Genomic DNA, 27,485 nt, shown 5'->3' with positions numbered 1-27,485 from the left:
GATAAGGGATATTGCGGACTTGTAAGACTTGGCACTGGATTCGATGGTCCCAGAACGTTTGGACCATTAAATGGTTCCATAACAAAACATGTTTTTTAAGTTTTTTAATAACTGCTAAATAGTCTGTTTCTAATTTTAATTACAGATTCACCCCATATATTTTATTTAGTTATAAAAATTATTTTTTTATTTTATAAATTATTATTTTATCATTCATTTATTATGTTTATTAATAATTAAAAATAAAAACAATAACGAATTAGATCTTCAATTAATCGTGATAACTTTTTGGCAATTCCAATCGATTAGAAATTTATCTTTGATCTATTACATCCGTTGAGGATTTTGAAATCGTGTTTCTTAGAAAATCAATTGATTGGATTAACAAAATTATCGATTGAATTTCAGGTTTTCCATAACTCAATCGATTTATAAACCATTAGTCACGACGTGATTCAAAATTTATAAAAACGATATGAAAATTGAGAACGGCGCGATTCAAAATTCAATCGATTGGATTATCCTACTGATCGATTGAATGCAGAAAAAAACTTATTTACGTTACGTTTCAATCGATTAAATGATCATACCAATCGATTAAATTGGAATATACCATTAGTCACGTACAAAATTTAATCGATTGTATTATCATACCAATCGATTAAACCTTCATATATCATTTTAATTGGGGCCTTCAATATATTGGGTAATATAAACAATAGATTGAATTATAAAAAACCCACATTCTAGTCATCGTTCAATTAATTGGGTAAGATGACCAATCGATTGATTTTTGCGAAAACCATACTGCCTTGCAACTTTCAATCGATTGTTTTGTGGTAAGCTGAAGTCCAATTGATTGAGTTATGGGAAACCTGAAATTCAATCCAATCGATTGATTTTCTAAGAAACACGATTTCAAAATCCTGGACTGATGTAATGAATCAAAGATAAATTTTTAATTTATTGGGATTGTCAAAAAATTATTACGGTCAATAAAAAATTTAATTCGTTATTATTTTTGTTTTTGATTATTAATAAACATAATAGATAAATAATAAAATAATGATTTATAAAATAAAAAATAATTTTTATAATTAAATAAAATATATAGAATTAATTTATAATTATAATTAAAAACAAATTATTTAATAATTATTAAAAACCTTAAAAAATATATTTATTATGAACTATTTAATGGTCTAAATATTTTAGTACCATCCAATTCTTTACTTTTGTATAGAAAAAAGACTTCTAGGAGGAAATTTTCTGATATTCAAATTACTCCGAAATAGTGTTAAAAACTTGAAATTCAATGTTCCAATTGGAAGTCGCAAGTATTGTGTTGTGGTGAGCTATATGACCGATATACCCCTGTGGGATCTTTCTCTCTCGCCTTCGCAGAAACAGAAACGAAAACACCAACGAACAATACTCGCACACAGAAACCAATCCCAAAACTTAAAAGGACAGAGACAAAACATCGTGATCACCAATAGCATTTGGATTTCCATGGATAGGGTCTTCTCAGTGGACGAAATCCCTGACCACTTCTGGTCCTCCATCCCCTACGACACCAACCACCACCCGCCTCCTTCCAACTCCAACTCCCACATCAACCGCAGCCCTTCCGAGTGGGCCTTCCAGCGCTTCCTCCAAGAAGCTGCTCCTCCCTCTCCCCCTCACCGAAACGACGCCGTTTTCTTCATCCACGACGACGATCACACTCATCCCCACGTCACCAAGCCCGATCCGAACGACACCCTTCCTGTTCCTAAGAACGACGCCGTTTTGACCAATGCCTCTCCTCCTCCCCCTCCTCCTCCTCCTCCTTCGAAAACAGCGGCTTCATCTTCCCTTGGCGTTGATTCCGATGACTACCAGGCTCTCCTTAAGAACAAGCTCAATCTTGCATGTGCCGCTGTCGCCATGACTAGGGTAATTAATTAGTTAGTTTATTTATTTCTCCTTCCCTGATTAGTTGGAAATGTGTGTTCTCAGGATAATTCTGGAACTGAAAGATTGAAAAGATTGAGTCTTTGTTGTTGCATGGTTTGGATTTTGATTTGGATCTGAGTTCGGTGTTCATCTTTGTTTGTGCCTGCTTATCATTATTTTTGTTTTTATTTTATTTTATTTTATTCGATTAAGTAGAAGCTTAGAGTTTGGACCTTTATTTAGTTTTAAATGGCTTGTTTTAGGGCACGGTTGATGTTAAAGTAGTGTATCTGGAAACTTACTTTCTATTTATTACAGAAATTTGTGCGCATTATTGGTTCTGATCTTCTGAAAAAGGTTATTTTCTCCTGAGAACTGGAAAAAAAAAAAAGTGGACATGTGTTAGGGCTATTCATCTTTGCTTTTGAGTGCGATTCTCGTTGTCATGCATTACACCTGTATGAATATGATTGAAATTGAAAAAAGAAAAGAAAAGAAAAGAACATGACTTCTTTGTTAGAAGCTTGTGTTGTTATGTAGATGAACATGTTTTCTTTGTAGAATCTTTCGTTCTTAGTTGCAAAAAGTACTTTTGAACCTCCTCGAGAGCAAAGAGTACTTTTGAACCTCCTGGAGATGTTGGTAGGCAGTAACTGTTTGCTGCTAACTGTGTTCCCAAAAGCAAGAAGTTACCTTCTCACGTAGCAGTATTACTCTCTGTAAATTCAGTTAAAATACAATTCGCTCCTTCAACCAAGGTAAAAGACATACAATGGCTTCAAAAGACTAATTTTTTTATTTATTCTTTTTTTAAAGTTGTCTTCCCTGCACGCCATTAGCCTTGCATTATCTTTCTTGGCCGTGTGCCTGCTAATTGTGTTATTCTAAGTTGCTTCCGATGTATATCATGTTTTACCTAGGGGAATTGGGACATCTTCTGAAATGTTTTTTTTTTTTCTGCTCATTGCAACAGGCAGCATCTTTATCCAAGTCTCAAGATCCAGCCACTTTTGCTGATAGTGGATCGTCTAATATCTCTCAAGTTGGACCTCAGCCTTCTATAAAAGGTTTGAATCATAAATGCTTGTGGATGTGTTTATTTAAACATATATCCATGATAATTGATAAAAGAGAAGATTCAGTGAACAAAGTAGATCACATTTATGAATAATGCCTGATTATATTTGTATCGCCTCAGTAACTAGTTAAGTATTGAATGCAAAATAGATTGGTGACTAATAGAAACATATGGGGTTGAATGCATTAGCTGTGTCTTCAATTTTGTTTTAGTCAATAGCTAATTTCTTGAACAGCTTTAGAGGTTACTTTTTTTTTTTTTTCTCTCTCTCAATATGGATAACCCCTACTAAATTACGTGAAATGTATATGTGATAGGATCTGGTTTCAGTAAGAACAACGGGGACTAGCTCCTTACAAGAAAAGAAAAATGCAGAAAAGGAAAGATAATATAGAGTTCTGCAGATGAATGGAATCTGTATCCCAAACCATACCCTTTTCCTCCCAATTTGGGATTCTTTACCATTACCTATCTTTCCTCTTAGATTAAGCTGAATCCAATCTTATCCTGCTATTCATTGCAAGCTCGGCATTTGGTTATGGTGGTCAGTTCTGAACTTGAATGTTCTCTGTATTTCCGCATGATTATGCCCTCCTTGGCCATGTGTAGTACTATGGTTCTATCTATAGTTTCCCATTATGTCCTCTATGGCCACTTGTAGTAATAGGAGACTCAATTCTGTCTATGTAGGATCTGGTACTTCTGGAAATGACCCACCTAAAATACAAGACAAAGATGCCAAAGCACCAATCGGGATACCTTCCATACCTGTCATACAAAAGAAACCCGCTGTTACAGCCAGGCCATCAACAAGTGGATCATCAAGGGAACAGTCAGATGATGAGGAAGCTGAAGGAGAGACAGATCTGAATGACAACATGGACCCTGCTGATGTAAAACGAGTAAGAAGGTAACAATTGTCTCAAAACTTGCTGAGTTTCCTGAAGATTATCTTGGTGCTCAATGTATGCATACTCTGTATTCTGTAATTATTGCAGTATCATGTACTTGGTTTCAGCATGATTCAGAAGCTTGTTTTACTCAGATGGATATCGTGCTTAATAAACTGAGTGTTGGCCTGCCAGAAAAATTGCATTCAGAGTCACATTAGATCTTTGAAGTGAGAGTGTTTTGCATACTCTATTTTCTCCACATACTATTTAGATTTAGGTTCAGCCAGGGAACTAAATAGAATTATGCCCCCTTCCCCCTCCCTTCTTTTTCCTTCCCTTTCCTGTTACGTGAGGTGAAATTTATATGCAAGCTTGTAAATTTCATTGACCTCTTAGGTTAGCCAATATTACACGTGCACCCTTTAACTTTCTGGAATATACACTAGCATTGGTGACTCTGCTGAGGTATAGGTTATATTTCACCTGATACCCCTGTATTTTTGTGAAATGTAACACTGAATTCCTTGTAAACATCCTACAGGGGTCAATGTAGTCATGGCAAACTATGGAATGCCGGGTGTAATATCATCTAACTGTAACTGAAACCAATGTATTTTAACTTATCTTCTCTTTATTTTTTTCTTTGACTAATTCAGGGCCTAATGACATGTTATATCTCAGGATGCTTTCAAATAGAGAGTCAGCCAGACGTTCAAGAAGAAGAAAACAAGCTCATTTAAACGAGCTGGAGACACAGGTGTGTTCTCTATTTTAGGTTTGACTTTTGCGCATCTTCTTTCTTATATGTTAAGTCCTTCCCTCCAAAGGTCATGCATATTTTCTGAAATTGAATTTCTGTCTTAGGTTTCTCAATTAAGAGGTGAAAATTCTACCTTGCTAAAGCGCCTTACTGATGTAAGCCACAAGTACAATGAATCTGCTGTTGACAACAGAGTATTAAAAGCTGATGTTGAAACCTTAAGAGCAAAGGTAAAACCCTTCTTATTATCATAAATACTTCCTCCAGTCGTTTCTTATCAATCACTTTCACTGTTTAGTACACTTTAGACACACTATATCTTATTATGAACTGTATCCAAAGACATTGATCCAATGATGTATCAAAAAGTAAGGCCGATATATAAAAGTAAAGTAGGTACAATGGTGTTCATGTATTGTCTCTCAACCTGACATATCTGTTATTTCGTGGCACGTTTATTATCATTTTTCAGGTGAAGATGGCGGAAGAAACCGTCAAAAGAATTACAGGGTTGAACCCAGTAATGCATGCCATGTCTGATTTAACATCAATGGGCATACCGACATTTGACGGAAGCCCTCCTGACACATCAGCTGATGCATCTGTCCCCGTGAGAGATGATACTCACCATCACCACCACTTCTTTCAACAAACATCAGGTAATCATCACGTGGCGAGTCATGATCTTAGGGTAAACAATGGGTTGGGAGACATATCTGTAATTGAGAATGTGCCGCAGAATGCCGCAGCAGCTGTGGTGGTTGGGAATAAGATGGGTCAAACAGCTCCCGTACAGCGGGTGGCTAGCTTGGAACACCTTCAGAAGAGGATTAGGGGTGGTGTGGATTCATGTGGTGGACCTTCTAATAATCATGAGCATTAAATAGAGCACCCAAAATAGAACAAGGGAAGCTTTAGTTTTTAAAAATAAAATTATTCCAAAAATAATACTTAATTTCTGTTGTAATTAAAGGCCTATTATACTTCTTGACAACAACATTATAGATCAATTTGATTTCCCTATTTTTGATGGATCATCACATGCTGGATTCAAAGTACTGTACAATCCTTAAGTGGTGTTCTGTAAACTGTGCCTAATTGTTTCTAAGTAGACCAAGGAAGGAGCGTGACATTATATTTTTCTTCCAGCTTTGCTACGGAATTAACTTTTTATTTTCAACCGAACAATTATTCCATGAAGTAATAGATGAGTCTCTAATGTTAACAATCTAAGTTAACTTAAGAACAATATTAAGACTCTCTCTCTTCTCTCTACTAGGGTTTGAACGTCTTTTCTCTTTGTGTTGTCTTGGAGGGAGGCTGCTGCCGCGGCTAATCAGGTAAGGTGGTAGCCTCCTTCTCCCCTCTCCTTCTCCTTTATTTCTCTTTCCTTTCTTCTCTTGGTTTATTTTTCCTTTTTTGTAACAATGTTTTCTCTTTGCACCTTTTATTTTAGTTTTTGTTTTTTTTTTTAATATTTCTATGTGGTGTATTTTCTCCTTTTTTGTGGTAGTTTATTGTCCTTCCTTTATGGGTAGTGTGGATATTTTGATACAGATCTATCAGATCTTAGAGTATACACTAAAGTTTACTTGTTATTCATGTTATTCATGGAAATATCTTCAGATCAGAAGAGGATTCAATTTTAAGCAGCGAGGAAGAACGGATTTTTCAACATGTTGCATCACTTTTAGTGCTGAGTTAGAAATCATAGAGATTTAGATCTGTCTATGTTTCTATTAGTTAAAATTCTTTGTAATCGAACGTTGGACTTACTTTTAGTTTATAGTTCAGAATTGAATTTATCTAATCATCTTCTCTAAGTTTAGATCTAATTTATCCCTGTTTACCTGTAAGTGCCGTTTGACTTTCTTTTCTATAAAAAAAAATTTCTAATGTTTGGTTTTAATTTTATTTTATTTTCAGTCATACAAATATTCGTGGGATCAGTGTGAGATTTGTTATTCCAATGTTTGGTTTTATTTTAATTTAAACTTAAATTATTTGTAATTATTTTAAATCATTTTAATCAAATTATAAAAATTTAACTAAAAATATAAAATTATAAAATTAATAATTATATATACCATATTTAAATGATATATAATTAGGTCAAACAAAACAAACGAATGAGAGAATAATGGGTGAGGAGGAGAGTCCGGTGAGAGCAGGGGAGAAGGTCCGAGGGCAGCACACGGTGAGAATGAGCATCTCAAGGAGAATAAGGGGGAGAGCATGGGGAGGGTTGCGCCAGGTTGGATTCGCGTAAGCGTAGTTATAGTGGGATTCAGAGGATATCTTTTCGCGATAAGGTTATTGGTTCTTCACAAGCAGCGGGACCGCAGAGTAGATGGGTTAGAAGGGGACGCCTTAGCAATGGTAACGGGGAAGCAAGGTGACCCCAAGCCGCCAACAGTAACTTTCACTGACGAAGCCAGGATTTCTCTTTCAGAGCCTTACAACGAAGCTATTGTGATTAAAGTTCTGGGAAAACACTTCAGTTATATGGCCTTGGTTCATAAACTGAAGGGGATATGGAGACTCAAGGGTGGCTACGAGGTTCTCGACGTGGGCTTTGGTTATTTCCTAGTCAAGTTTGATCACAACGAGGACAGAGAGAAGGTCCTGTTAGGAGGTCCAGGTTGATATTAGGCCACTACATCGCGGTTAAGCCGTGGTCATCAGATTTTAGACCATGCGAAGACTCTTTTGGGGATACGATGGTCTGGGTAAGAATTGCTAGATTAAGCATATGGTACTATCATGAGAGAGCTATGATGCGAATTGCTTCTGCTATTGGTAAACCCATAAAGATTGATTTAGCGACTAAATCGGCAGAAAGAGGCAAATTTGCTCGTGCCTGCGTTCAAGTGAATCTTGGATTACCGGTTGTTCAGAAGATTATTGTTGATGGCTATGAATATGATGTGGAGTACGAATGCCTGCAGTTGTTATGTGAGAAATGCAACTGTTTCGGCCATACCGCAGTCACATGCAAGGGAGAGGCAGTAGATGTTAAGTCCGGGGATGAGACTCGCAGTGATGGGGCGGTGTGGAAGGCAACGGATCTGAGTGGCCAACGCTTAGGAAACCAAATGGAGAAATATTTTGAATTTGGTAACAATCCCAATTTGTCCGCGTCAGTTACGGATTATGTGGAGAAAGATGAGGTTACATTGCATGGCAAGGAGGCTAAAAATGGGCACGTGATGGAGGAGGAAGGGTGGACTAAAGTAATAGCTAAGGGAAAAGAAAAATTGGTCTTTTCAAAAGTAGCCCAAAATGGTTCATTGGAAAAGAAGCACTTGGTTTCTACAAAGAAGATTGGTCTAAGTTCAGGTAAAGGCCCAGTCATAAAGAAAGAAGAGAAGGCTTTGATGGGCCATGGGACAAGTATTGGGTCTTCCAAGTTCAAGAAGCACCATGCTCTAATGCTTGGCAAAGGAAAAAATTAGGGTGCCAATCTCATACCCGCTGTAGCGACCTTCACTCCTATAATCAAGAATGGCCATAAGAGGCTGAGACCGGCATCTCTCCAAAGCTCGCCGGTGCCGCTGAGCAATGATGGCGGAGTGGGTCAGCAGCAATGGATTTCACCTTCTACGTCACCTAATGCGATGGGGAGTGCTCCAGAACAAGTATTGGGAATGGAGAAGCAGGACTCTCAAAAAAATCCTGGCGGCCCGTCTACTTCTTCATAAAGGTCCTCACTGAGGTTGGTGCCTTTTTTGATAATTTAGTTTTATGGATAATATAGATATCAATTTTCTTTCCTGGAATATTAGAGGGGCTTCTAACAAATTGGCCCGAGTTCACTGCAAAGAGTTAGTTAGCAAATATCATCCAACTTTTTTTATTATTCTGGAAACTCATGTACCCTTTGAGCGTTTGAAATATTTCTGGAGCAAGCTTGGTTATCGGGATGTTGGTGTTGTAGAGGCAAGTGGTCATAGTGGAGGAATTTGGATTTTATGTTCTAATCCTTCAATATCAGTGAGAGTTTTAGATGCAGTTGATCAGTGTATTAGCCTTGAGATTCAGATGGGTGCTTTTTCTAGTTTTTGTAGTGTTGTGTATGCTAATCCTCATGTTCATTGGCGTATGAGGTTGTGGAATGATTTGATCAGGGTCTCTAATATGATTCAAGGCCCTTGGATTGTGCTAGGTGATTTTAATGATATTCTGATGTAGAACGAAGTGAGAGGAGGTTCCTTTTATAATGCAAGATCGGAGAAGTTTGCTGAAACCTTGGCTGAATGTAATTTGTTTGATATGGGGGCTATTGGGAGAAATTTTACTTGGTTTCGAAAGGTGAAAGGTGGGCTGCAGGTAGCAAAAAAATTGGATAGAGCGGTGATCAATCAAGAGTGGCGCCTTTTATTCCCGGAGGCATATAATGAGGTGTTAGCGCGTCTTCATTCTGATCATTGCCCCTTGCTCATTAGATGCAAGAAGGAGGGGACTGCTAAGAAAGGTAACCGTCCTTTTCGATTCCAGGCTGCTTGGTTAACCCACCCCCTCTTTCGGGATGTTGTTCATACAGCTTGGAGTAAAGGAGCCCCAGATGTTATTAAGAGTTTGCTTGAAGTCCAAAAGGATGCGCTTAATTTCAATAAAGAGATTTTTGGAAATGTGTTTATTAAAAAGAGGGAGCTTGAAAGACAACTAAATGATATTCAAGTGTCTCTGGAAAGATGGGAAGACCCGGAGCAGCAGATTAAAGAGCAAGGTTTGCATGAGGAGCTGAACTCTATCATCCTCCAAAAAGAGCTAATGTGGTACCAAAAATCTAGAGAAAAGTGGATTAGATGTGGAGACCGAAATACTAAATTTTTTCATCTTCAAACGATAATCAGGCGAAAAAGGAACAAGATTCATGGATTGTTTCTTGAAGATGGCACTTGGTCTTCTGAGGCGACGGTTTTGGAATCGGAAACAAACTCTTTCTTTCAAAAACTTTTCTCTACAAGGGAGGCAGTTAATTTGGATGCTATGGGGGAATTCCCTTGTCATTCTCTTAGTAGAGAGGCCTGCCAAAAGCTTGTTGAACCAGTAGCTCTTGAAGAGGTGAAAAGAGCTGTGTTTGGCATGAATTCTTTCAAGGCTTCGGGTTCAGATGGATTTCAAGCTCTCTTTTATAAAGAATTTTGGGAATCTCTTAGCAGTGATGTGTGGGGCTTAGTGAAGAAAGCTTTTGCAGGTGAGAACATCAGTGTGGCTGTGTTTGACACATTCATTGTTCTGATCCCCAAAGTTGAAGCTCCGTCTTACCTGAAATATTTTCGTTCTATTAGTTTATGTAATGTGATTTACAAAATCATTACAAAAGTCCTTGTTAATAGGTTTTGTCCTTTCCTTTCTGAGATCATTGGACTGTTTCAGGGTGGTTTTATTCCAGGGAGAGGAACAACGGAGAATATAATAATTGCGCAAGAAATAATGCATTTCATGAGGAAAACCAAGTCGAAGAAGGGTTCTATGGCATTTAAGATTGATCTTGACAAAGCCTATGACAGAGTAGACTGGAGATTCCTTGAAACTTCCTTGATCAAAGTTGGTTTTCCTGTGGCTACTATTAATCTTATCATGACTTGTGTGACTTTGTCCTTTTTGTCTATTCTGTGGAATGGTAATAGGCTTCAAAGCTTTAAACCCATAAGGGGACTAAGATAGGGGGATCCCATGTCCCCTTACCTTTTTGTGCTCTGTATGGAGAATCTTTCTTGTCTTATATCGCATAAAGTCTCTCAAGGATCCTGGATCCCCGTATCTGTTTCTAGACATGGCCCAAAAATCTCTCACTTAATGTTTGCTGATGATCTCTTACTATTCTGTAAAGCAACAAAAACTCAGGTGACAGAGGTTATGAAGACACTGGATATGTTTACTCAAGCGTCGGGACTGAAGGTGAATATCCATAAATCTAAGGCTCAATGTTCCAAGAATGTTTCAGTGAGAAGAAAAGAGGTGCTTTCAGGGATTTCTAGTATCCAATTTTGTCAAGATCTGGGAAGATATTTGGGAGTTAATAATGGTCATGATAGGGCTTCTAGGAAGATGGCACAGGAGGTCATTGACAAGATACAGAGAAAACTTGCTAGTTGGAAAGGGTGCTTGCTTAACAAGGCAGGCAGACTTTGTCTTGTGAATGCGGTGATGGCTTCTATTCCGGTTTACAATATGCAAGTTTCCCTTCTTCCGAAGTATGCGTGCGACAAGATTGATTCTTTGATGCGTCAGTTCTTATGGAAAGGTCAAGCGAATGGGAGAGGGTTGCCGTTGGTCAAGTGGACATTGCTATAACTTCTAAGAAGGCAGGTGGCTTGGGTGTTAGAGATACTCTCTATGCGAACATGGCTCTACTTGGCAAGTTGGTTTGGGATTGTCTGAATAATAAGAACAAGTTGTGGGTGCAGGTTCTAACTCACAAATACCTCCAGAACTCCAAGGACTTGGGCAGCAGTCATTGTCACAATGCCTCAACTACTTGGAGGAATATTCTAAAGGCTTATGATATCTTAAAAGAAGGATTTTGATGGAATGTGGGAAATATGCAACAATCGATTTGGTATAATGAGTGGAGTCCTCTTGGCAAACTTTGTGAGCTTACGTCTTAAGTTCACATATCTGAAACAAATTTTTCTCTTGCTGATTTGTGGAGCAATGGTACTTGGGAGGGGGATAAGCTTGTAACGCCAATTTCTCATGAGGTCAAACAGTTTCTTCACAGTCTTGGGCCTCCTTTAATGTCAGAATCAGAGCCCGGATGGATTTGGTGGCCCGCATCACTAAAAGCCTATAGCTCTCGAGAAGGTTATCGTTGGCTCTTGACAAAGAAAGTGAATTCGATCGAACATAGCAACTGTGGGTGGATTTGGCGCCTTAATTTGCCAGAGAAGATAAAGATGATGATGTGGTTGGGTCTACAAAATGCGCTTCTGACAAATGCCTTCCGGTTCAAGCGTCATTTAATTGATTCAAACAGATGTTCGAGATGCAATGCAGATCTGGAAACAATGGAGCATTGTCTTAGGGATTGTGAGAAATCAAGATGCATTTGGAAAATGTTGGATCCTTTGCTTATTGATTCATTTGAAGGTACTCCCTTGGAATTTTGGATTCGGAAGGTCATGCCGGGCAATGAGGCAATTGTAGGGGCGGGTCTTTGGTGGGTGTGGAGGCATCGTTGCAATGATATTTTCAATAATGGAGATCAGTGGTCAAACTATAAGGTTGTTGCTATGGCTCGGATTACTGCTAATGATTTAAGAAAGTTTGCCAGTACCAAGTGTATAACTTTCAAGGATCGAAGGAGGTGGAAACCTCCAATAGGTGACACTTTTAAAGTTAATTGTGATGCGAGTTTGTTTTCTGATTGGAACCTAGCAGGAATTGGTTGTGTTATTAGAGATTCTAATGGGCGTTGGATTTCGGGTTGTTCTAGTAGCTATCCTCTAGGGCCTATCGTCAGATGTGAGCTTTTTGCTGTTTGGAGGGGTTTGATTTTAGCTTGGGATTATGGCTTGAGAGATATTGTGTGCAAAACAGATTCTCTTGACATTTTGCACATTTTAAAAAATCCGGCAAATGGGCTAAATTGTGATGTGGTTGATATTCTTCAGAAGATACAGGAGCTTCTATCAAGACCATGGGTTGTGGATTATGAATGGATTATCCGTGATGCTAACATTGTGGCAGATTGGCTAGCGAGATATGCGGTCAAGACTAATCCAACTCATGTTATTTGGTCGGAACCTTGTGATGAGCTTCAACATCTTCTGCTTGTTGATTTAGGATAATCTCTTTTTTTTTTGTTTCTTTTTGTTTAGTCACCAAAAAAAAATATTTAAATGATATATATATCATTGGGTTAGAAAAAAATTGCACTGAAAAAATTAGAACTTTGTAGATGTTTAGATTGAGAATTTTGTACATTTAGATCGGGAGAAAAATTAAAATTTTGTAAATAACTGAAAAAAAATTTAAGTTAAAATGATTTGAATTCTTTTTTTTTTACCAAATTGATAAAAAGATAATAAAAAAAATAAAGTAATCTTTGTTACAACGTTAATAGCATTTCACTTATTTTTTCTTCAAAATGATACGGTATCCCCTTATTAATATTAATATCATTTAAAAAATGATATCCAATACTAGTTTTAATTTTATATAATTTCAATCATTGTGTCAATAAAAAATAATACTTAAAATTGATCTAATTGAAGTTGCTTTAAACACTAAAGGAGGGAAAGATAAATTAAAGAAAAAAGATAAATGTTTGTTGATTGTTGATCGGAAATAATGTTATTATTTTTTTTTCTTTTTTCTTTAGTGACTTGTTTCGTGGGTAACCTGAGAAGACTAAATTGGGCTTGAAGGATTGGCCCAAACGTTAGGAGAAGATGGACGTCGACTTGGTACTATGCCTGAGTGCCGCCGTCCAAGTTATGTGCGTGAGAGAATGTGGGGGTGGTACCTGCAAAGACACTCCGATGCCTAAGTTAGTAAGGGGGCAAACAGTTTTAGAGAGTATTGGAACTTAGCTTTACTTGAGTGTATCAGTGTATTTATAGGTGATGATCCAATAACCACCGTTGGAGTAGTTCAACTTCTAAAGATGGATAACCGTCTCTTTATCTTAGGGTTGTTGAGATATCACTTTTAAAAGTGGATAAGACATTTTAGGGGGCAGTTACTTATTTGAATAAGCGTTATCTACCAGCTCATGTCGAACCCGACCTCTTTGGGGAGGAGCATGTGTTGAGCCCGACCTCTTTTGGTGAGGTCGGGTAAGTGGCGAAGGCCAACCTCTGGATTGGGCCTTTTTGGCTTACTTGAGCCTGGACCATAGTATTGGGTCAGGGTATGAACAGTGCCCCTACTCAAGTCTAATCTCTTAGCTATGAGTGGGATTCGAGTATTTAATTGATCTTGGGTTCGTTCAAGTCGGAAACCGACGTGATTTTAGTTTAAAAACTGACGTGATTTCGAATTTCTCAACCGTCGTGTCAAATCAAACGTCGCGTATATTTGGGATTTCGTATTTACACGTAGGGGCAGTTACATTGGTAACGGCGCGTTTCCTTAACGATTGTGTTATTTTACCGTTGTGCCCCTGGCCTATTATAAATATTTTTCTCTCTTCTTTCTTTGTTTTCTTTCGTCTTCTCTTCAAAGTTTTTCCCTGCTTTCATACTCCTTTGCTCAAAAACTCCCTTTTGGCTTTTCGTTCGTGGGTACTTTAGGTCGGCTACTGGAATCCCTCCCTATTTTTTAAAAGAAGGTTAGTTATTCTTGCCTTCCTTTATTGTTCTTGGTCGAGTTTTACATATGATGTATGCTAGAGGGAGGTTTTCGGGTATATTTTTTATATATGTTTGTTGATGTAGTGAGAGACTTTTGGGATTTTTTTGTCCATCTTTGGAGAAGTTATTTCTTTTACTGCTTGCTGGCTGTTTTCTTTATTTGCTTTGAGAGGACTACTTTACTGTTAGAACCCTTTTTTTTATGGTTTCTTTTTCCTTTTATGTAGGTTTTTACTGCTTTTACCTACGCTCCCTATTTTTTGAAAATGTCTTCTCGAGTTCCTGAAGCTTTGTCGCGCTGGGTAGATTTTTCTGTTTTGTATGAGCATCCCTTAGTGGATGACGTTTTTATTACTAAACTTAGGAAGCATCATAGGATCTGTAGTGTTGATGAGGATGAGCCCAAGTATGAATTGGTGGTCCCGGATCCTAAGGACCGGGTTTGTTGTGGGAGAATTGCTGATCCTGATTCTCATTTCTTCTTTGCGTACGATTGTCTATCACCCGTCTAGGGGTCACTTTTCCTTTTTCCGACTTCGAGGTGGAGATATTGTCTAATTATAGGGTAGCACCTTCCCAGCTTTACCCTAACTCTTGGGGTTTCATTAAGATCTACCAACTAGTCAGTCGAGAGCTAGACTTTTCGACCTCTTTAAAGATCTTTTTCTACTTCTTTCACCTGACAAAACCATTTAGCGCTCAGAATAATAAGCAACAATGGGTATCCTTCCGAGCTATTTAGAGACGGAAGGAATAGACATTGCTGCTGTTGCTCCAAAGATGAAAATTTCTATATCTAGAAGATCTGAACAGAGTATGAATAGATGTCGTTCACTGAGTGATGCAGCGCCTCCTATGTCCATTCATGCTGTTAGTCTACTTCTTGAAGCTGTTTTGCTAAAGGCAAAGTCATTGCAGATTCTTGGAAGGTTTCAAGGTGCCTCTTTATTCTTGGATTCATCTATGCTTAGTTAATGAGAAAATCAACAAATTCATATTATATTGCTAGTTACATATCATGTTGAATTTCTCATCATTGATTTAAATTCCCACTTTACTTTCTGAAATGCAACCTGAACTTCCATATAAATTTCGGCTAAGTTGCAGTTCTAATTTCATTTGTGAATTTATGAATTTTGCAGAAGCTGCTAAATCATGTCTATCAATTCCTATTTGTAAAATTCATATAACTTATATAAAATATTAGTTATATGAATTTATGATCACATTTCAAGTAATTAAAACTTATATAAAATATTATTTATATGCTATTTAAAATTTTATTTTGCATTAATTGTTTATTATTTTTCAAATAGAAAAAAATTAAAAAATATAGCTATTAAAATCGGCGGTAGTGTTGTTGCTTTTTAAATTTAAAATAGACAAATAAAATCGACGGCCAATGTGTCGATTTTATTAAATCAAATATCGACAAAGACATTGTCGATTTTATATAATAATATCGACGGCAATATTTTCGATTTTATTAAACGGGTAAAATTCACAAACTCATATTATAGACGAAAATATTGTCGATTTTATTGAATCAAATATCGACGGCAACGTTGTTGATTTTATTAAGAAGGTAAAATTCTTAAACTCATATTATAGATGGAAATATTGTCAATTTTATTAAATTAATATCGACGGCAAGTCAAGCCGTCGATTTTATTAGAATTTTGTAAAATCGACAAGCTTAATAGCGACCACCTCTGCTGTCCATTTTGCCGTCGATTTTTAATATTATCGACGGCTTAGCTCTCGATTTGGCTATCGATTTTAACGATGTTTCTTATAGTATTAATTTATTACTCAAAGGTAGTGAAATTCCATTGATACTGAAATAAAGTTACAAAAAGGTCCATAGGGTATGTAGAATAAGTAAAATAATGTGATACCCACATTGCAACATTCAAATGAAACAACCTAGGATCTAAAATGTTTATCTTTCTTTTTTTCGCCATCTATTATATTATCTATTTTATTACATAAAAATTGAATTTTTACATTTAATGATAGAGTTAACGTAGTATGCTTCTGAGAGTGTTTCCTAATTTATTTTGTTTAACTCATTAAATACAATTGATTATGATAAATTAGTTATATCAACTAATTAATTTGATTAGATATTTAAGTATCACACAATTTAAAATTATATATATCAATCATTTGATTTGATTTTTATGATATATAAATTTAAGGAATAAATTAAAATTAAATAAGATAATTTATTACTTATTTAAATTGAATACAACAAAAGTTTACTATTTTATAATCTTCTATACATAAAAATGATAAAACAAAATTGTAAAAATAATCTTTTTATCACTTTTACTATTTTAATTTTATTTCTTTACTTTTTTTTATGTGTAATTTTATTTTACATTAAGCTTGTTTATTTAATAACAAAATATACTCATATTAATTTTATCATATAATGATATATTTTTTTCTATGTTAATCGAAGAATTTCAATAGTTATCAACTAATTTAATAGAATGACTGAGAAGTGAGAACAAGGAGAAGTTATACCCAGATTCAAAATGCTGAAACAAAGGAAAGAAAACAGTGGATATATCATTAGAGAAAAATATATAATAATGAGAAATATACTAAAATTGGATTTTTCTCCAACTAATAAAAGTGAGGTGTCAATTTCTCATGAATTCATTTTTCCTCTAAAATGAAATCACTATTTTCTCTTATAAATTTCTTTTAGAAAAATATCTTTATTATAATTATATTACAATTAGCATTTAACGAATAATGCATGGTTATACTAATTTAGGAAAATATCTTTATTATAATTATATAAAATCAATATTTAATACATTTTCAACTAATAAAAGTGAGATGTCAATTCCTCATGAATTTATTTTTCCTCCAAAATGAAAGTATTATTCTCTCTTCTAAATTCATTTTAAAAAAATATTTTTATTATAATTATATTACAATATTACAATTATATTACATTAGCATTTAATGAATAATACATAATTATAATAATTTAAAAAAATAAAATAAAGTCCAGTAATTTATCTTCCGACTGCACACATGAGTATAATAAATTTTAAGAAGGAGTCACGTATAGTAAATACGGTCGATGATTGTAAAACTGTATACTAACGCACATTGATATAATATTATTTTAATATATGTTTTGCAAGCATAAAAGAAAAGTGTTGAATTATTTTTTAGTGGGTTTAAATTATTTATTGTTTATTATAGATTTTTGTGCATTCGAATTTTCTAATAATTTATTATTTATTTTGAGCTGATTTTGATATATTCTTACTTGACAGTAAAACAACATATAAAAATTTGTTAGTGGGTCTAAGTATTACTAGATTATTTATGGTCACATTGAGTATATATGTTTGATTTATTGAAAAAAGTAAATTACTAAAACCAATTAATAACTATTTTAGAGTTAATACATTTAACACTAGATTAAAAAAACAAATAATACATAATATGTTATATTTTTATTAATCAAATTATTATAATTTAAATTAATCTCAACAAAATAATTTAAAATTATAATTTCAATCTTATCACGTGTATTGCACAGATTATATTACACTCGTATATTTTACAATAATAAGTTTATAAGACGAAATTACCTAAATCTAGGCTTATCTCTCTTTGTTGTGATTAGTAGTATGTTTGTTTTTTATTTTTTAAATAAAAATTAGGTGAAGTTCAATTAATGCTAAAGTTTTTTCATGGCTTCTTGTTTTTGGTAATTATTAGTAACTTTAAACTAAAATATTTTTAGTCCAATAATTGATAAATGATATGTTGGTCTAAAATGACAATAATTATGTCTAATTGTTACTGATGAATCAATTCACATTCTAATAAGACATTGGAAATGGTCTAATGTTAAGAAATTTAGTTATCATAGTCAGATTATTTAAATCTGATTAGCGTCAATGTGAAAATAAAAAATGAAAAAGCAGCCATCATCAGCCATCAGATACCCTCGAAGTTTGGCACCAAAATCAAATTCAATGTTGCAAAAAAGTGTATCCCCTTAACAAAACACCAATATTCTGTTTGATGTTGTTATTTGTCACTCTTCTGTAATTTATTCCGCGTTTGAGACATTCTTCGTTTCCCAATCTAGTGTGAAGATTTTAGAAGGTTTAGAGAAGGGGTTAAATTTATTGTCTTCTTTAACTTTAAATTATTAAGCCTTGAATTCAGAATTTGAAACTTGATTTCTATTAATTTGCGCAGCGAATAAATCAGGAGACAATTTCGTTTTGTCTCATAAAAATCAGAAAATAGAACCGAATCAGAGAAGAAGAAGTTGACACAGTCATATATCCTGGTTAAGTTGCCTTGTGCAATGCAACCTACTTCCAGTTTTCACTATCATGTTGGTGGAATTTTTCACTATAATCCAAATATTACATACACCAAAATTCCCTAAGACTCAACTCAATCTTATCTGGCACACAAACTTCTATATAAACTTGACTTGGTTATGCTAATACCTAGACTCACCACACTAAGTGCTTATCCAACTTAGCAATGGATACCTCTCAGATACATGACACAAGACAGAAAATACAACAAAAAAAAAAAATCTGAAATCATTATTGGCTTTTCTCTCAAGTGTTTCTCTCAGCCTTTTTCACTCTATGGCTTGTTCTCAATGCCTCTCTTTCTTACCTTTTACCTCTCAAAGAAAACTAAGAAAGATATATATTGAAATAGAAATACAAAATAGTAAAACATGAAGGAGACGATGAATAACAGCTTTGACTCTATGCACTAAACCCAGCATCTGAACTCATAACTTTGTTCTTCATCTGAGCAGAGTGCTCCCTTTAGTGAAGGTGCAATGCTTCCAAGACTTCAAACTTAGTAGTGAGGATCCTCTCTTTGTCCTTTCTCTCTCGGGTTCTCTCTCCTTGAGCTCTAATGAGATTCAACTTTCCTCTTGAACCTTAGTCAGAGCCACAGTTAGGGTTCCTCCATAATCAACTTCTTGAATCTTGGGCTTTTAAAAACCATCTCTTCTCTTTCTTCAATCAACCCCTAAATTAGGGGTTTCAAATCTGATCCATTTGCTTGACCAATGACAACGTAATAGAAGAAATGAGCTTGCTTAGTGATAATCTCAAATCCACACCCTTGAGAGTATGCGTTCGTCCCAAGTAACAATTTGAGCCTTTGATTTGCAGTAGTGGAAATCAACCACTATTTTCTTCAACTTCCCCAAAATGGCATTGCAGAGAGTAGGAGAAGAAGTAAAGAAATTAACTTGCATGGAAATAGAAATAAATCACTTTTAAATTCTGACTTAGCTTAATATACCTTTGATTAGTGTGATTGGACTTTGCTTTCTTGTTTAACGTTTCTCTTTCTTTCTTCTCTGGTGTATGAACTTGGGTATGAAGCTCTCTTTCTCTTTCTCTCTCTCGTGTTTACCCAAAGGAGAACGATGCTGAGACTTAACTTTGGGGTTGCCTACCTTGCGTTTGAGATGCAATGGGATTGGTTGGTGGATCACTTTTCATTCAGCCCACTTGATTTATTTGTTCCCTTCCTATGAGCTTTGTTTGTGGGTCAAAAATTCTCCAGCAACCTTTATTTCTTTATTTCAATTTGTTGGGCTGCTGCAATCTTTGCTTTTGGGCCTGCATCACTAAATAAAATAATAAAAACCAATCGGACATTTAACCTAATACATCAATGCTTATCATCATCAAACAATTAATTTAATTCTCAACTCAACAATATCCCCCTTGATGACAAACATATTTTAAGAAATGTAATCAAGGAGATTTAAACATAGTTGATTTAAAGTACTTCCCTTTGATGATCTCACAAGTTTTTTATTTGCTCCCCTTTTCTTTTATAAGGGTGGCTCCACCTGATTTTGTGCTCTTCTTTAGTTTTCTGTTCATATATATTCATGTAGAGAACACACATGCTTGTATAGCAAAAATTTTAATGCATCAATTATAACTACTTGAAAGGAATATCATACATTGATCTGCACCCAAGCAATGAAATCAAGCACCAGACCATGATTCAAGTGTGATATCAACACGTCCAAAGTCATTCAAAACCTTTGCTTATCTCAAACCAAAGTTTTATTTAAACAGAATTTAGGTTATTTGAACAATCGTCAAGAATTTCAAAACCTAGCATGAAAAATCATTCCAAAATAGAGCAGAACAGAGCAAATAAAATTAGCAAAACAAAGCATATCAACAAAATAGAGCATATCATCACATATATCAATTCAAATCTATCTGATGACTATTTCAAATTACTCCTCCTTTTGTCATCAAGAGTGAAACTAAAAAGCAAAACAACCGTGCAATAAAATTGGTTAGAGTTCAAGGTTCATATAAACCTGATTAAACCAAATGCAAAATAAAACAGTTGTTAATGTTTATAGTCATCCAAAACAAAATAGAGTCTAAAACAAACTACAATTATTCTAAGAGAAAATTATCCATATAATAGGAATCAGCAATAACAAACACCCTCAAACCTTTGAACCATCCTCCTCAGAATCAAGTGGTTCCTCTTGGTCAGTTGCCATGGTGTCATCCTTATAGATGTTGTCGATATATTTCATAAGGACAGCCATTCTGTCTCTAGACTTCCTGAGGACACTCTCATGCTTGACTACAAGCTTCCTCTCTTGTTTGCTTGTAGAAATCAGATGGTTGGATAGAGAGACGAATTCTTGGAGAACATCCTTCACAACTCCATAGAGGAGTGACTTGTGACCAGTTGAGGCCGAAGTCCCTGAGAGGGAGGATAAGTGTCATCGAGTTCATCATCATCATCATCATCATCATCATCATCGTCTAGGACGACCTTCTCAGTTCTCTTAGGTCCCTTTTTGTGCTGTTTCACTGAACCACCTCCTTTTAGATATGAGTGTCTATTTTCATAAGACTCATTTGATAAGTCAACACCAAATTGTTCAAAAATGCAAGTTAAGAACATGCCATAAGAAAGAGCCACAATTTTGTCACTCCTTATGCAATCAAATATATGCCTCACCATTAGATATGCAAAAGAAATTTCAGATTTAGTGATGATAACATATAAAACCAGTGTATCACAGCAAGACACCCTCTGATATGAGCCGCTTTGAGGAAGAATAATGTGGCTTACTATACGATGTAGCTGAACACGAAGAGGGTCAAGGGCTTTGTGAGTGGGTGTAAGGCCATCAATCAGAGAGATATTCTCACACATATGAGTCAGAGCATCTTTATATGAAACACCCAACCCTCATCCCACTTACCAAAGGTATAAGCACATTGACCAACATCAGTATATTCAAGAGAGTCATTTATAGATTCACTGTTCAAAACAATTTCACGACCTTTGACATACAAGTGAATGCTTCCCTCATGGTAGGTCAGATTTGCATAAAACTCTTGAATTGGGTAAACAAGCTTTTTAATTTTAAAAAATTGATTCCAGTCCAAAAACTCAAGATTTTCAACAAATGTAAACTTTTCTTTTTCAGATTTGGTAAGTCAGCAAAAAAAGTGGGGCAAATTGTACGATGAACAACAACACCCTCATAAAAATCATAGTTCATGGCAGAACGAAAACGATGGGGGTTGTAGTTGGAGTGGGTGATCATAAACTGAGATTTGTGTTCAAAAGATCAATGGAAGGTTCCTTAACAGATTTAAGAGGACACAAGGATTACTGATGAGTCCATATTTTTTGATATATTTTAGCTTGATTTGGATGGATTTCATCACATAAACTCACACTTAGGCACCAAAATAGCATACTTTTGTGTTTTCTCCTAAATTGGACTTAAATATGAAAACATGCAATTTTATGCTTGAAATGACCAATTTAATTCCACTTTTACTCCATTTAGTGCCATGACATGTTTGTTGAGTAATTTCAGGTCATAGAGGCAAAAATGGATAGCCAAAATTGGAAGAAAGCATGTACAAGGGAGAATACTTGAAGAAAACAGGAAAAAGCACACACAGACAATTGTGCGTGCACATAAGCAAGCTTGCGTGCATACAAGAAGGAATTAGCATGTGTGCGTACGCACAACTACCTGTGCGTACGCACAAAAGAACATTCAACCAAGTGTGCGTATGCACACATCTGTGCGTACGCACAGGATCCAACACTTGATTTCATTAATGTAACATGTGCTGCATGATTTTTGAGGGCTTTTGGCCCATTTTGGAAGGCTTGAAGGCTGAATTGAAGTGCTATATGAAGGGGATATCAACACATATGAAGGCATGAGAGTAGGAGGCCTCATTTTACATTTTTTTTAGGATAGTTAATTAGGAGTAGGAGTAGAGTAGAGTAGAATGCTCTCTTAGGGTTTTATTTCAATTCTATTTCCATTGTAGCATTTTATAACAAGCTTTGATTTTGGATTTTGCTTCTTTAATTGTAAGTACTCTCAATTTTCTCTTTAATTATATAGTCTTTATTTTCATTGCCTTTTGTTTCAAGTTACTTTGTTCATATTTGCAATTTTGAGTTTCTTGAAGTTTTGATTAATGAATTTAATGTTTTATGCCTTCTTTATGTTTGATTGGATGTTTATTGTTGATTTGGTGAATAGTTGGTTATAGTTTTCCATTTTCCCTTGCAAATTCTCATGTTTTAGTTTTATGCCCACCAAGTGTTTGTGAAAATGCCACTTGGTAATTTTGAGTAGATTTTCACACCTTGGCTTGGGGTTTGAGTTCCTAGGATACTAGAGTTATAATGTCTTGACATTTAGTGGTAATTCTTGGGTAGTTAGTTGACTCTTGTTTCCATTGACACTAGCTTTTTACCAACTAGTTTGGTAAGTTAGCTAGGACTTATGGATTAAGGTAAATTATGCTTGCTTGACTTACTCCTCGATTTTAGGGGTTGACTAGGCAAGATAGACTCATCATAATTACCATAGTTATGGTTATGACAATGATAGAATTTCTTGGATTCTCATTCCCATGTCAAGGCTTTTTATGCATATTTTAGCATTTTCACTAGTTTTGATCTTGTTGCCCTTTAACTTGCATTAATTTCCAATTTTGATTATTACTTAGTTCTTTTATTTCTTAGTTTGTTTAATCTTTCATTCTTTGATTTAGAAACCCCTTTTTGTCCTTCACAACTGAAAGAGTAACACTTCAATTGCATTTCGAGGGAGTACGACCCGAGATTGAATTACTCTTGATCTCGGTTTATATTTTGTATTTGAAAAATCTAAACTTTGATGTTGAGAGTTAGTTGTTGATCTAGCTATACTTGCAACGAAGTGATCTTATTTTGAGAAATTCTAGATTGACATGATCCTCTCTATCAATTACCTCTTTGTGGACATTGAGGGACTAACCTAGGCTTAGGTCTCGAAGGTTCAGGAGTTGGTTCCTCTGTAGCAGGATGCTTCCCTTTGAAGTGTTTTGCCGTGAAGGAGTGCTGGGAGGAGCCGTTGACTTGGACGATGAAGGATACCTCAGAGTTGTTTTAGTTCGAGCCATAAGATCGGTGCGTGTAGGAGACAGTGAAGGAGTGGGAAAAGGTGTAAAGGTTGGATCCTTTGAATGTGAAGAGCTTCTTGGCTTTTTAGGGTTTCTAGGAAGTTGAGTGAGAGAGCCTCTACGTATGGCAATTTTCTTTCTCATCATTAAGTGAAAAGGATTTTGCAAGAATAAAAACAATGATGATAGTGGGGGAAACCGAAGAGTTTATATCGGGAGTTAATGAGAGAGATGTTTGGTAACTACAACAAGAAAGAGGTTTCTTGAAAATATGCATGTGTAGAACCTATAATTACTCTTTGAAAAGACTTGACATCATGTTGAAAAGGTTTTATTTAAAAATAAAGATAATAAAATAATTTAAAAATGAACCCTTTTTCAAGCAAGAGACAAAATAGAAAATTCCACAAACCAAATGTAACACTTATTAGGCCCAAAGGTGGTAGTGTTCAAAGAAACACAATGGACCACATGAACTGAACTTGAAGGTTGGCCCAGAAGATTTAGAACTTGACCTTGAACCTAGAAACCAAGATTTTGGAAGATGGTTCTTCACTTGCCCAGAATTGTCTCTTCTTGTCCTGAGAGACAAAAATTCCAATCAACAAATTATTGAAGCTAAAACAATGAATCATAACATAAAATCCCCAAATTTGTTCTTAGTTTACAGAATCTGTCCTCGGCTAAAGTTTTGGTGAAAATATCAGCTAGTTGATCTTCTAATTTAACAAATTGAATGCTTATATTACCTTTTTGAACATGTTCTCTTATTGAGTGAAATCTCACTTCAATATGTTTAGTTCTTGAGTGCAAAATAAGGTTTTTGAAAATATTTATGGCACTCATGTTGTCACACAACGAGGGAATGTTTTTGGCATTCCATTTATAATCATCAAGTTGAGTTTTCAACTAAAGCAACTGAGAATAGTATGAAGAAGCAACAGTATATTCAGCTTCGGCAGTGGAGAGAGCCACTGTTGACTATTTCTTGCTAGACTAGACATTCAAGGAAGCAGCGAATGCCAGATGTACTTCTCTTATCTACTCTGTCTCCGGCAAAATCTGCATCACAATAACCTAGAGCAGAAAATTCATTAGTCCTAGGATACCATAAACTAAAGTTGGATGTGCCATGAACATATCTAATGATACCTTTTAACTGCAGAAAGATGTGATTCTTTCGGTTGTGATTGGAATCTAGAACAAATTTCAACACTTTGCACAATATCTGGTCTAGAAGATGTTAGGTACATAAGAGAACCAATTATTCCTCTATACCTAGTCTCATCAACATCTTTCTCAATTTTACCCTTTTTTAATTTTGAGTTAGGGTGCATGGGTGTTCCCATGGGTTTGACTTTCTCAATACCAAATTTCTTAACTAATTCCTTGGCTACTTCTCTTGATGAATAAAAATTTTATTTTTAGTCTATTTAATTTAAAGTCCAAGGAAGAAATTAAGTTCACCCATCATACTCATGTCAAATTCACTTGTCATGAGTTTTTCAAATTCGGTACAAAAGGTTTCATTTGCTTCAAAAGATAATATCATCAACATAGATTTGGACTAAAATGAAAGAATCATTAGAGTTCTTGATAAATAGAGTAGTGTCCGTGGTGCCTATTTGAAAGTCATTTTTCAAAAGGAAAGAGTTGAGTCTTTTAAACCAAGCTCTTAGAGCTTGTCTTAATCCATAAAGAGCTTTTGAATGTTTGAAAACATAATTAGGTAGCTCTTTATTTTCAAAATCGGGTGGCTGTGCACCATACACTTCTCTATCAATTTTACGGAGTTGTGCTGCTGCTGAGGATGCAATCTAGTGACCAAGGGAAGGGAGCCACCGCTATTGTATCCAGCTTGCGCCGCTGTTCAAGCCCATTGTCATCCACGGAGTCGCGAGGAGCGCCGTTGTCGTTGTGGTAGTGTGTGGGTTTCGCGAAGAATGGGAGAGAGGCGTCATTGGTGTGAAGTGCTCCTTCCGTCGTTGAGCCAGCCACCATCACCGAACTTTTATCACCATTCTGCTTGACGGAGTTCGCCGTTGGAGCTACGACTACTCGGTTCTTGGTTTTTTTTGGTACAGTAAGTGTCTCTACTCCAAAAACCTTTAGTGTTGTAGTTTTGTTATAAGTTATTAAGGATTTTGCAACTTTGATGTCAAAGGGTTAAGTTCTGTCACCACTTGCTCCGGATTGAGAATTCTAACACTGCATGGGAAAGTAAGGGTTAAGGTTGTTTACCTTGCATTGGGTACGTGGGTAAGATGCAAGGGTTGGGTTATGGTCCCACTTGCTCCATTTTTGGCATTATGTCCAGGGTTTGCTACAGGACATGTTGGGTTTCACTATATAACCGATAGATGAGACTCATTGGCCATAGGGCAGACATGCATCATGCACATTTGCATGCTGTATTTGGGTTTGAATTTGTTTTGATTTTCCTAATCGCTTAATTGTTATTAACTGCTATCTGAGCTACTTGCTGTAATTGCTATTTATACTTGTATTTTCCTTGTCTGTTTTGCCTATATTTGTTCTGATGTGGTACTTTTTGTAACACCCCAATCACCCTAAGCCTTACCTCTAGCCATAAAGCAAAGGTTAATCAGAGGTTACGACAGTCCTAAGGCTTATACATATTTATATATAGAAGGAAATAATATATTCTAGAGGCCCGATGAAGGATTAAGCTCAAAGACAGATTTACCCAAAGCGCAAAACGTTCACACGAGGCTAACGCACAAGACACAAGGTATGGATGCAAGAGAATATAATAAACATAGATATAAGAATATAATAATCATAGGGAACTAGCCGCAACCTGCGGAGTTTAAGCCGACTAGTTGAAACAGCTTATACAACTTATCTCTCAAGTAAGCCTCTAAGGCCATAAAGATAAATAAACAAAGAAATGTGAGAGTAACTATAACAAACTAAAATAGAAATAGACCAAGGAGGAACAATACTCTGCTCTATCACCATGTCCGCAATTTCACCGAGGTGAATTACGACCTACACCTGAAAAACAACAACAAAGTATGGAATGAGAATCGAAGGTTCTCAGTATGGTAATAGTGCCCAAAATGTAAGATGTAAGGCTTCGGAATGCCGAAGGCAATCCTAGAACTCCACATCAAACCGATATCCAAGCTTAACATAAATTCGATAAATAAAGAACTTAAACCATAAACTGGGTTATCTAAACTTAAGGAATTTCTAACTAAACTAATCACCGCTGTCCCACAGCCTTCACCAACCTACCCTCCGTGCGATCCCTGCGCCACCATCTACCTAACCTCCTCAGCACCAGACAAATCACAAATAATGCAAGCAAGTAATACATAGATAGTGTTCATTTACAGCAGGTAATTCAGGAAGCAAGTAGACATGTGATACAATTAGGCAAACTCAAGTAATCAAAGAAAACAAGCATATAAGAGATGCATATGATGAATGCCTATCTTATTGGCTCGTGATATCACTTGTCGGTCTGTAAATGCCAACCCGACACAACCTTCGGATGTAGCCTTTTCTGCCACGCCAGAGATATAGTGCCCTTCACACTCATGCAGCAGCGAATCTGCTATGTCAGAGATATAGTGCCCTGCACACTCATGTAGTAAGGAGTCTACTATGCTAGGGATATAGGCCCCGCACACTTCCTGCAGCAGAGAAGGAAATAACCACAATAAATCATGTAGCAGAATAATCTACCACGCCATGGATATAGGCCTCGCACACTTTCAACAACAACTACTCATGCAGCAGAAAAATCTGCTACGCCGGGGATATAGGCCCCTCACACTCTCAACATCAACTCGTCATGCAGCAGAACAATCTGCTATGCCAGAGATATAGGCTCCGCACACTATCAACAATCCAATAATTTCTTCGTCCTTAAATCATCACCAGACATTACCATTTCTCATCTCAATCACTTTCAACAATATTTACTCATGCAGCAGAGAAATCTGCTACGCCAGGGTTATAGGCCTTGCACAATTT

At 35.8% G+C, this 27,485-nt stretch overlaps 2 protein-coding genes across 4 annotated transcripts; both read left to right on the top strand.

The window, feature by feature from the left end:
- Positions 1 to 1,275: 1,275 nt before the first annotated feature.
- On the top strand, positions 1,276 to 6,565 carry LOC112710963 (light-inducible protein CPRF2). Of its 3 annotated transcripts, XM_025763472.3 has the most exons (8): positions 1,280 to 1,938; positions 2,912 to 3,005; positions 3,707 to 3,926; positions 4,591 to 4,666; positions 4,774 to 4,899; positions 5,142 to 5,328; positions 5,949 to 6,009; positions 6,296 to 6,565. In XM_025763472.3, the coding sequence occupies exons 1-8, from the start codon at positions 1,360 to 1,362 to the stop codon at positions 6,372 to 6,374; spliced, it is 1,422 nt and encodes a 473-aa protein (XP_025619257.1). In that variant the 5' UTR covers positions 1,280 to 1,359; the 3' UTR covers positions 6,375 to 6,565. The 3 variants fall into 3 exon arrangements, with proteins under 3 accessions (XP_025619259.1, XP_025619257.1, XP_025619256.1); XM_025763474.3 differs by lacking the exon at positions 5,949 to 6,009 and having other exon boundaries at positions 1,276 to 1,938; XM_025763471.2 differs by lacking the exons at positions 5,949 to 6,009; positions 6,296 to 6,565 and having other exon boundaries at positions 5,142 to 5,918.
- Positions 6,566 to 7,389: 824 nt separating this feature from the next.
- Positions 7,390 to 12,468, top strand: LOC140175112 (uncharacterized). Its single transcript, XM_072202039.1, has 8 exons — positions 7,390 to 8,062; positions 8,150 to 8,307; positions 8,427 to 8,493; positions 8,607 to 8,797; positions 8,861 to 10,298; positions 10,509 to 10,872; positions 10,923 to 11,085; positions 11,347 to 12,468. Exons 1-8 carry the CDS (start codon positions 7,390 to 7,392, stop codon positions 12,466 to 12,468), a joined length of 4,176 nt encoding a protein of 1,391 aa, XP_072058140.1.
- Positions 12,469 to 27,485: the final 15,017 nt, after the last annotated feature.

This window comes from Arachis hypogaea, chromosome 9 (assembly GCF_003086295.3).
Source record: "Arachis hypogaea cultivar Tifrunner chromosome 9, arahy.Tifrunner.gnm2.J5K5, whole genome shotgun sequence".
Classification (NCBI taxonomy): domain Eukaryota; kingdom Viridiplantae; phylum Streptophyta; class Magnoliopsida; order Fabales; family Fabaceae; genus Arachis; species Arachis hypogaea.
Note: the sequence above shows the minus strand (reverse complement) of the source record. Positions and strands in the feature narration are given on the sequence as shown.

What these genes read in the sequence shown, in the direction of transcription:
- LOC112710963 (XM_025763471.2), top strand. Translation starts at nt 1,360, where the DNA reads ATGACCGATATACCCCTGTGGGATCTTTCTCTCTCGCCTTCGCAGAAA. An exon ending in ACCTCAGCCTTCTATAAAAG is followed by an intron (nt 3,006 to 3,706) that starts GTTTGAATCATA and finishes CTGTCTATGTAG; the next exon opens with GATCTGGTACTTCTGGAAAT. An exon ending in GATGTAAAACGAGTAAGAAG is followed by an intron (nt 3,927 to 4,590) that starts GTAACAATTGTC and finishes GTTATATCTCAG; the next exon opens with GATGCTTTCAAATAGAGAGT.
- LOC140175112 (XM_072202039.1), top strand. Translation starts at nt 7,390, where the DNA reads ATGGTCTGGGTAAGAATTGCTAGATTAAGCATATGGTACTATCATGAG. An exon ending in TTTGATGGGCCATGGGACAA is followed by an intron (nt 8,063 to 8,149) that starts GTATTGGGTCTT and finishes TACCCGCTGTAG; the next exon opens with CGACCTTCACTCCTATAATC. An exon ending in CAAGTTTCCCTTCTTCCGAA is followed by an intron (nt 10,873 to 10,922) that starts GTATGCGTGCGA and finishes TCTTATGGAAAG; the next exon opens with GTCAAGCGAATGGGAGAGGG.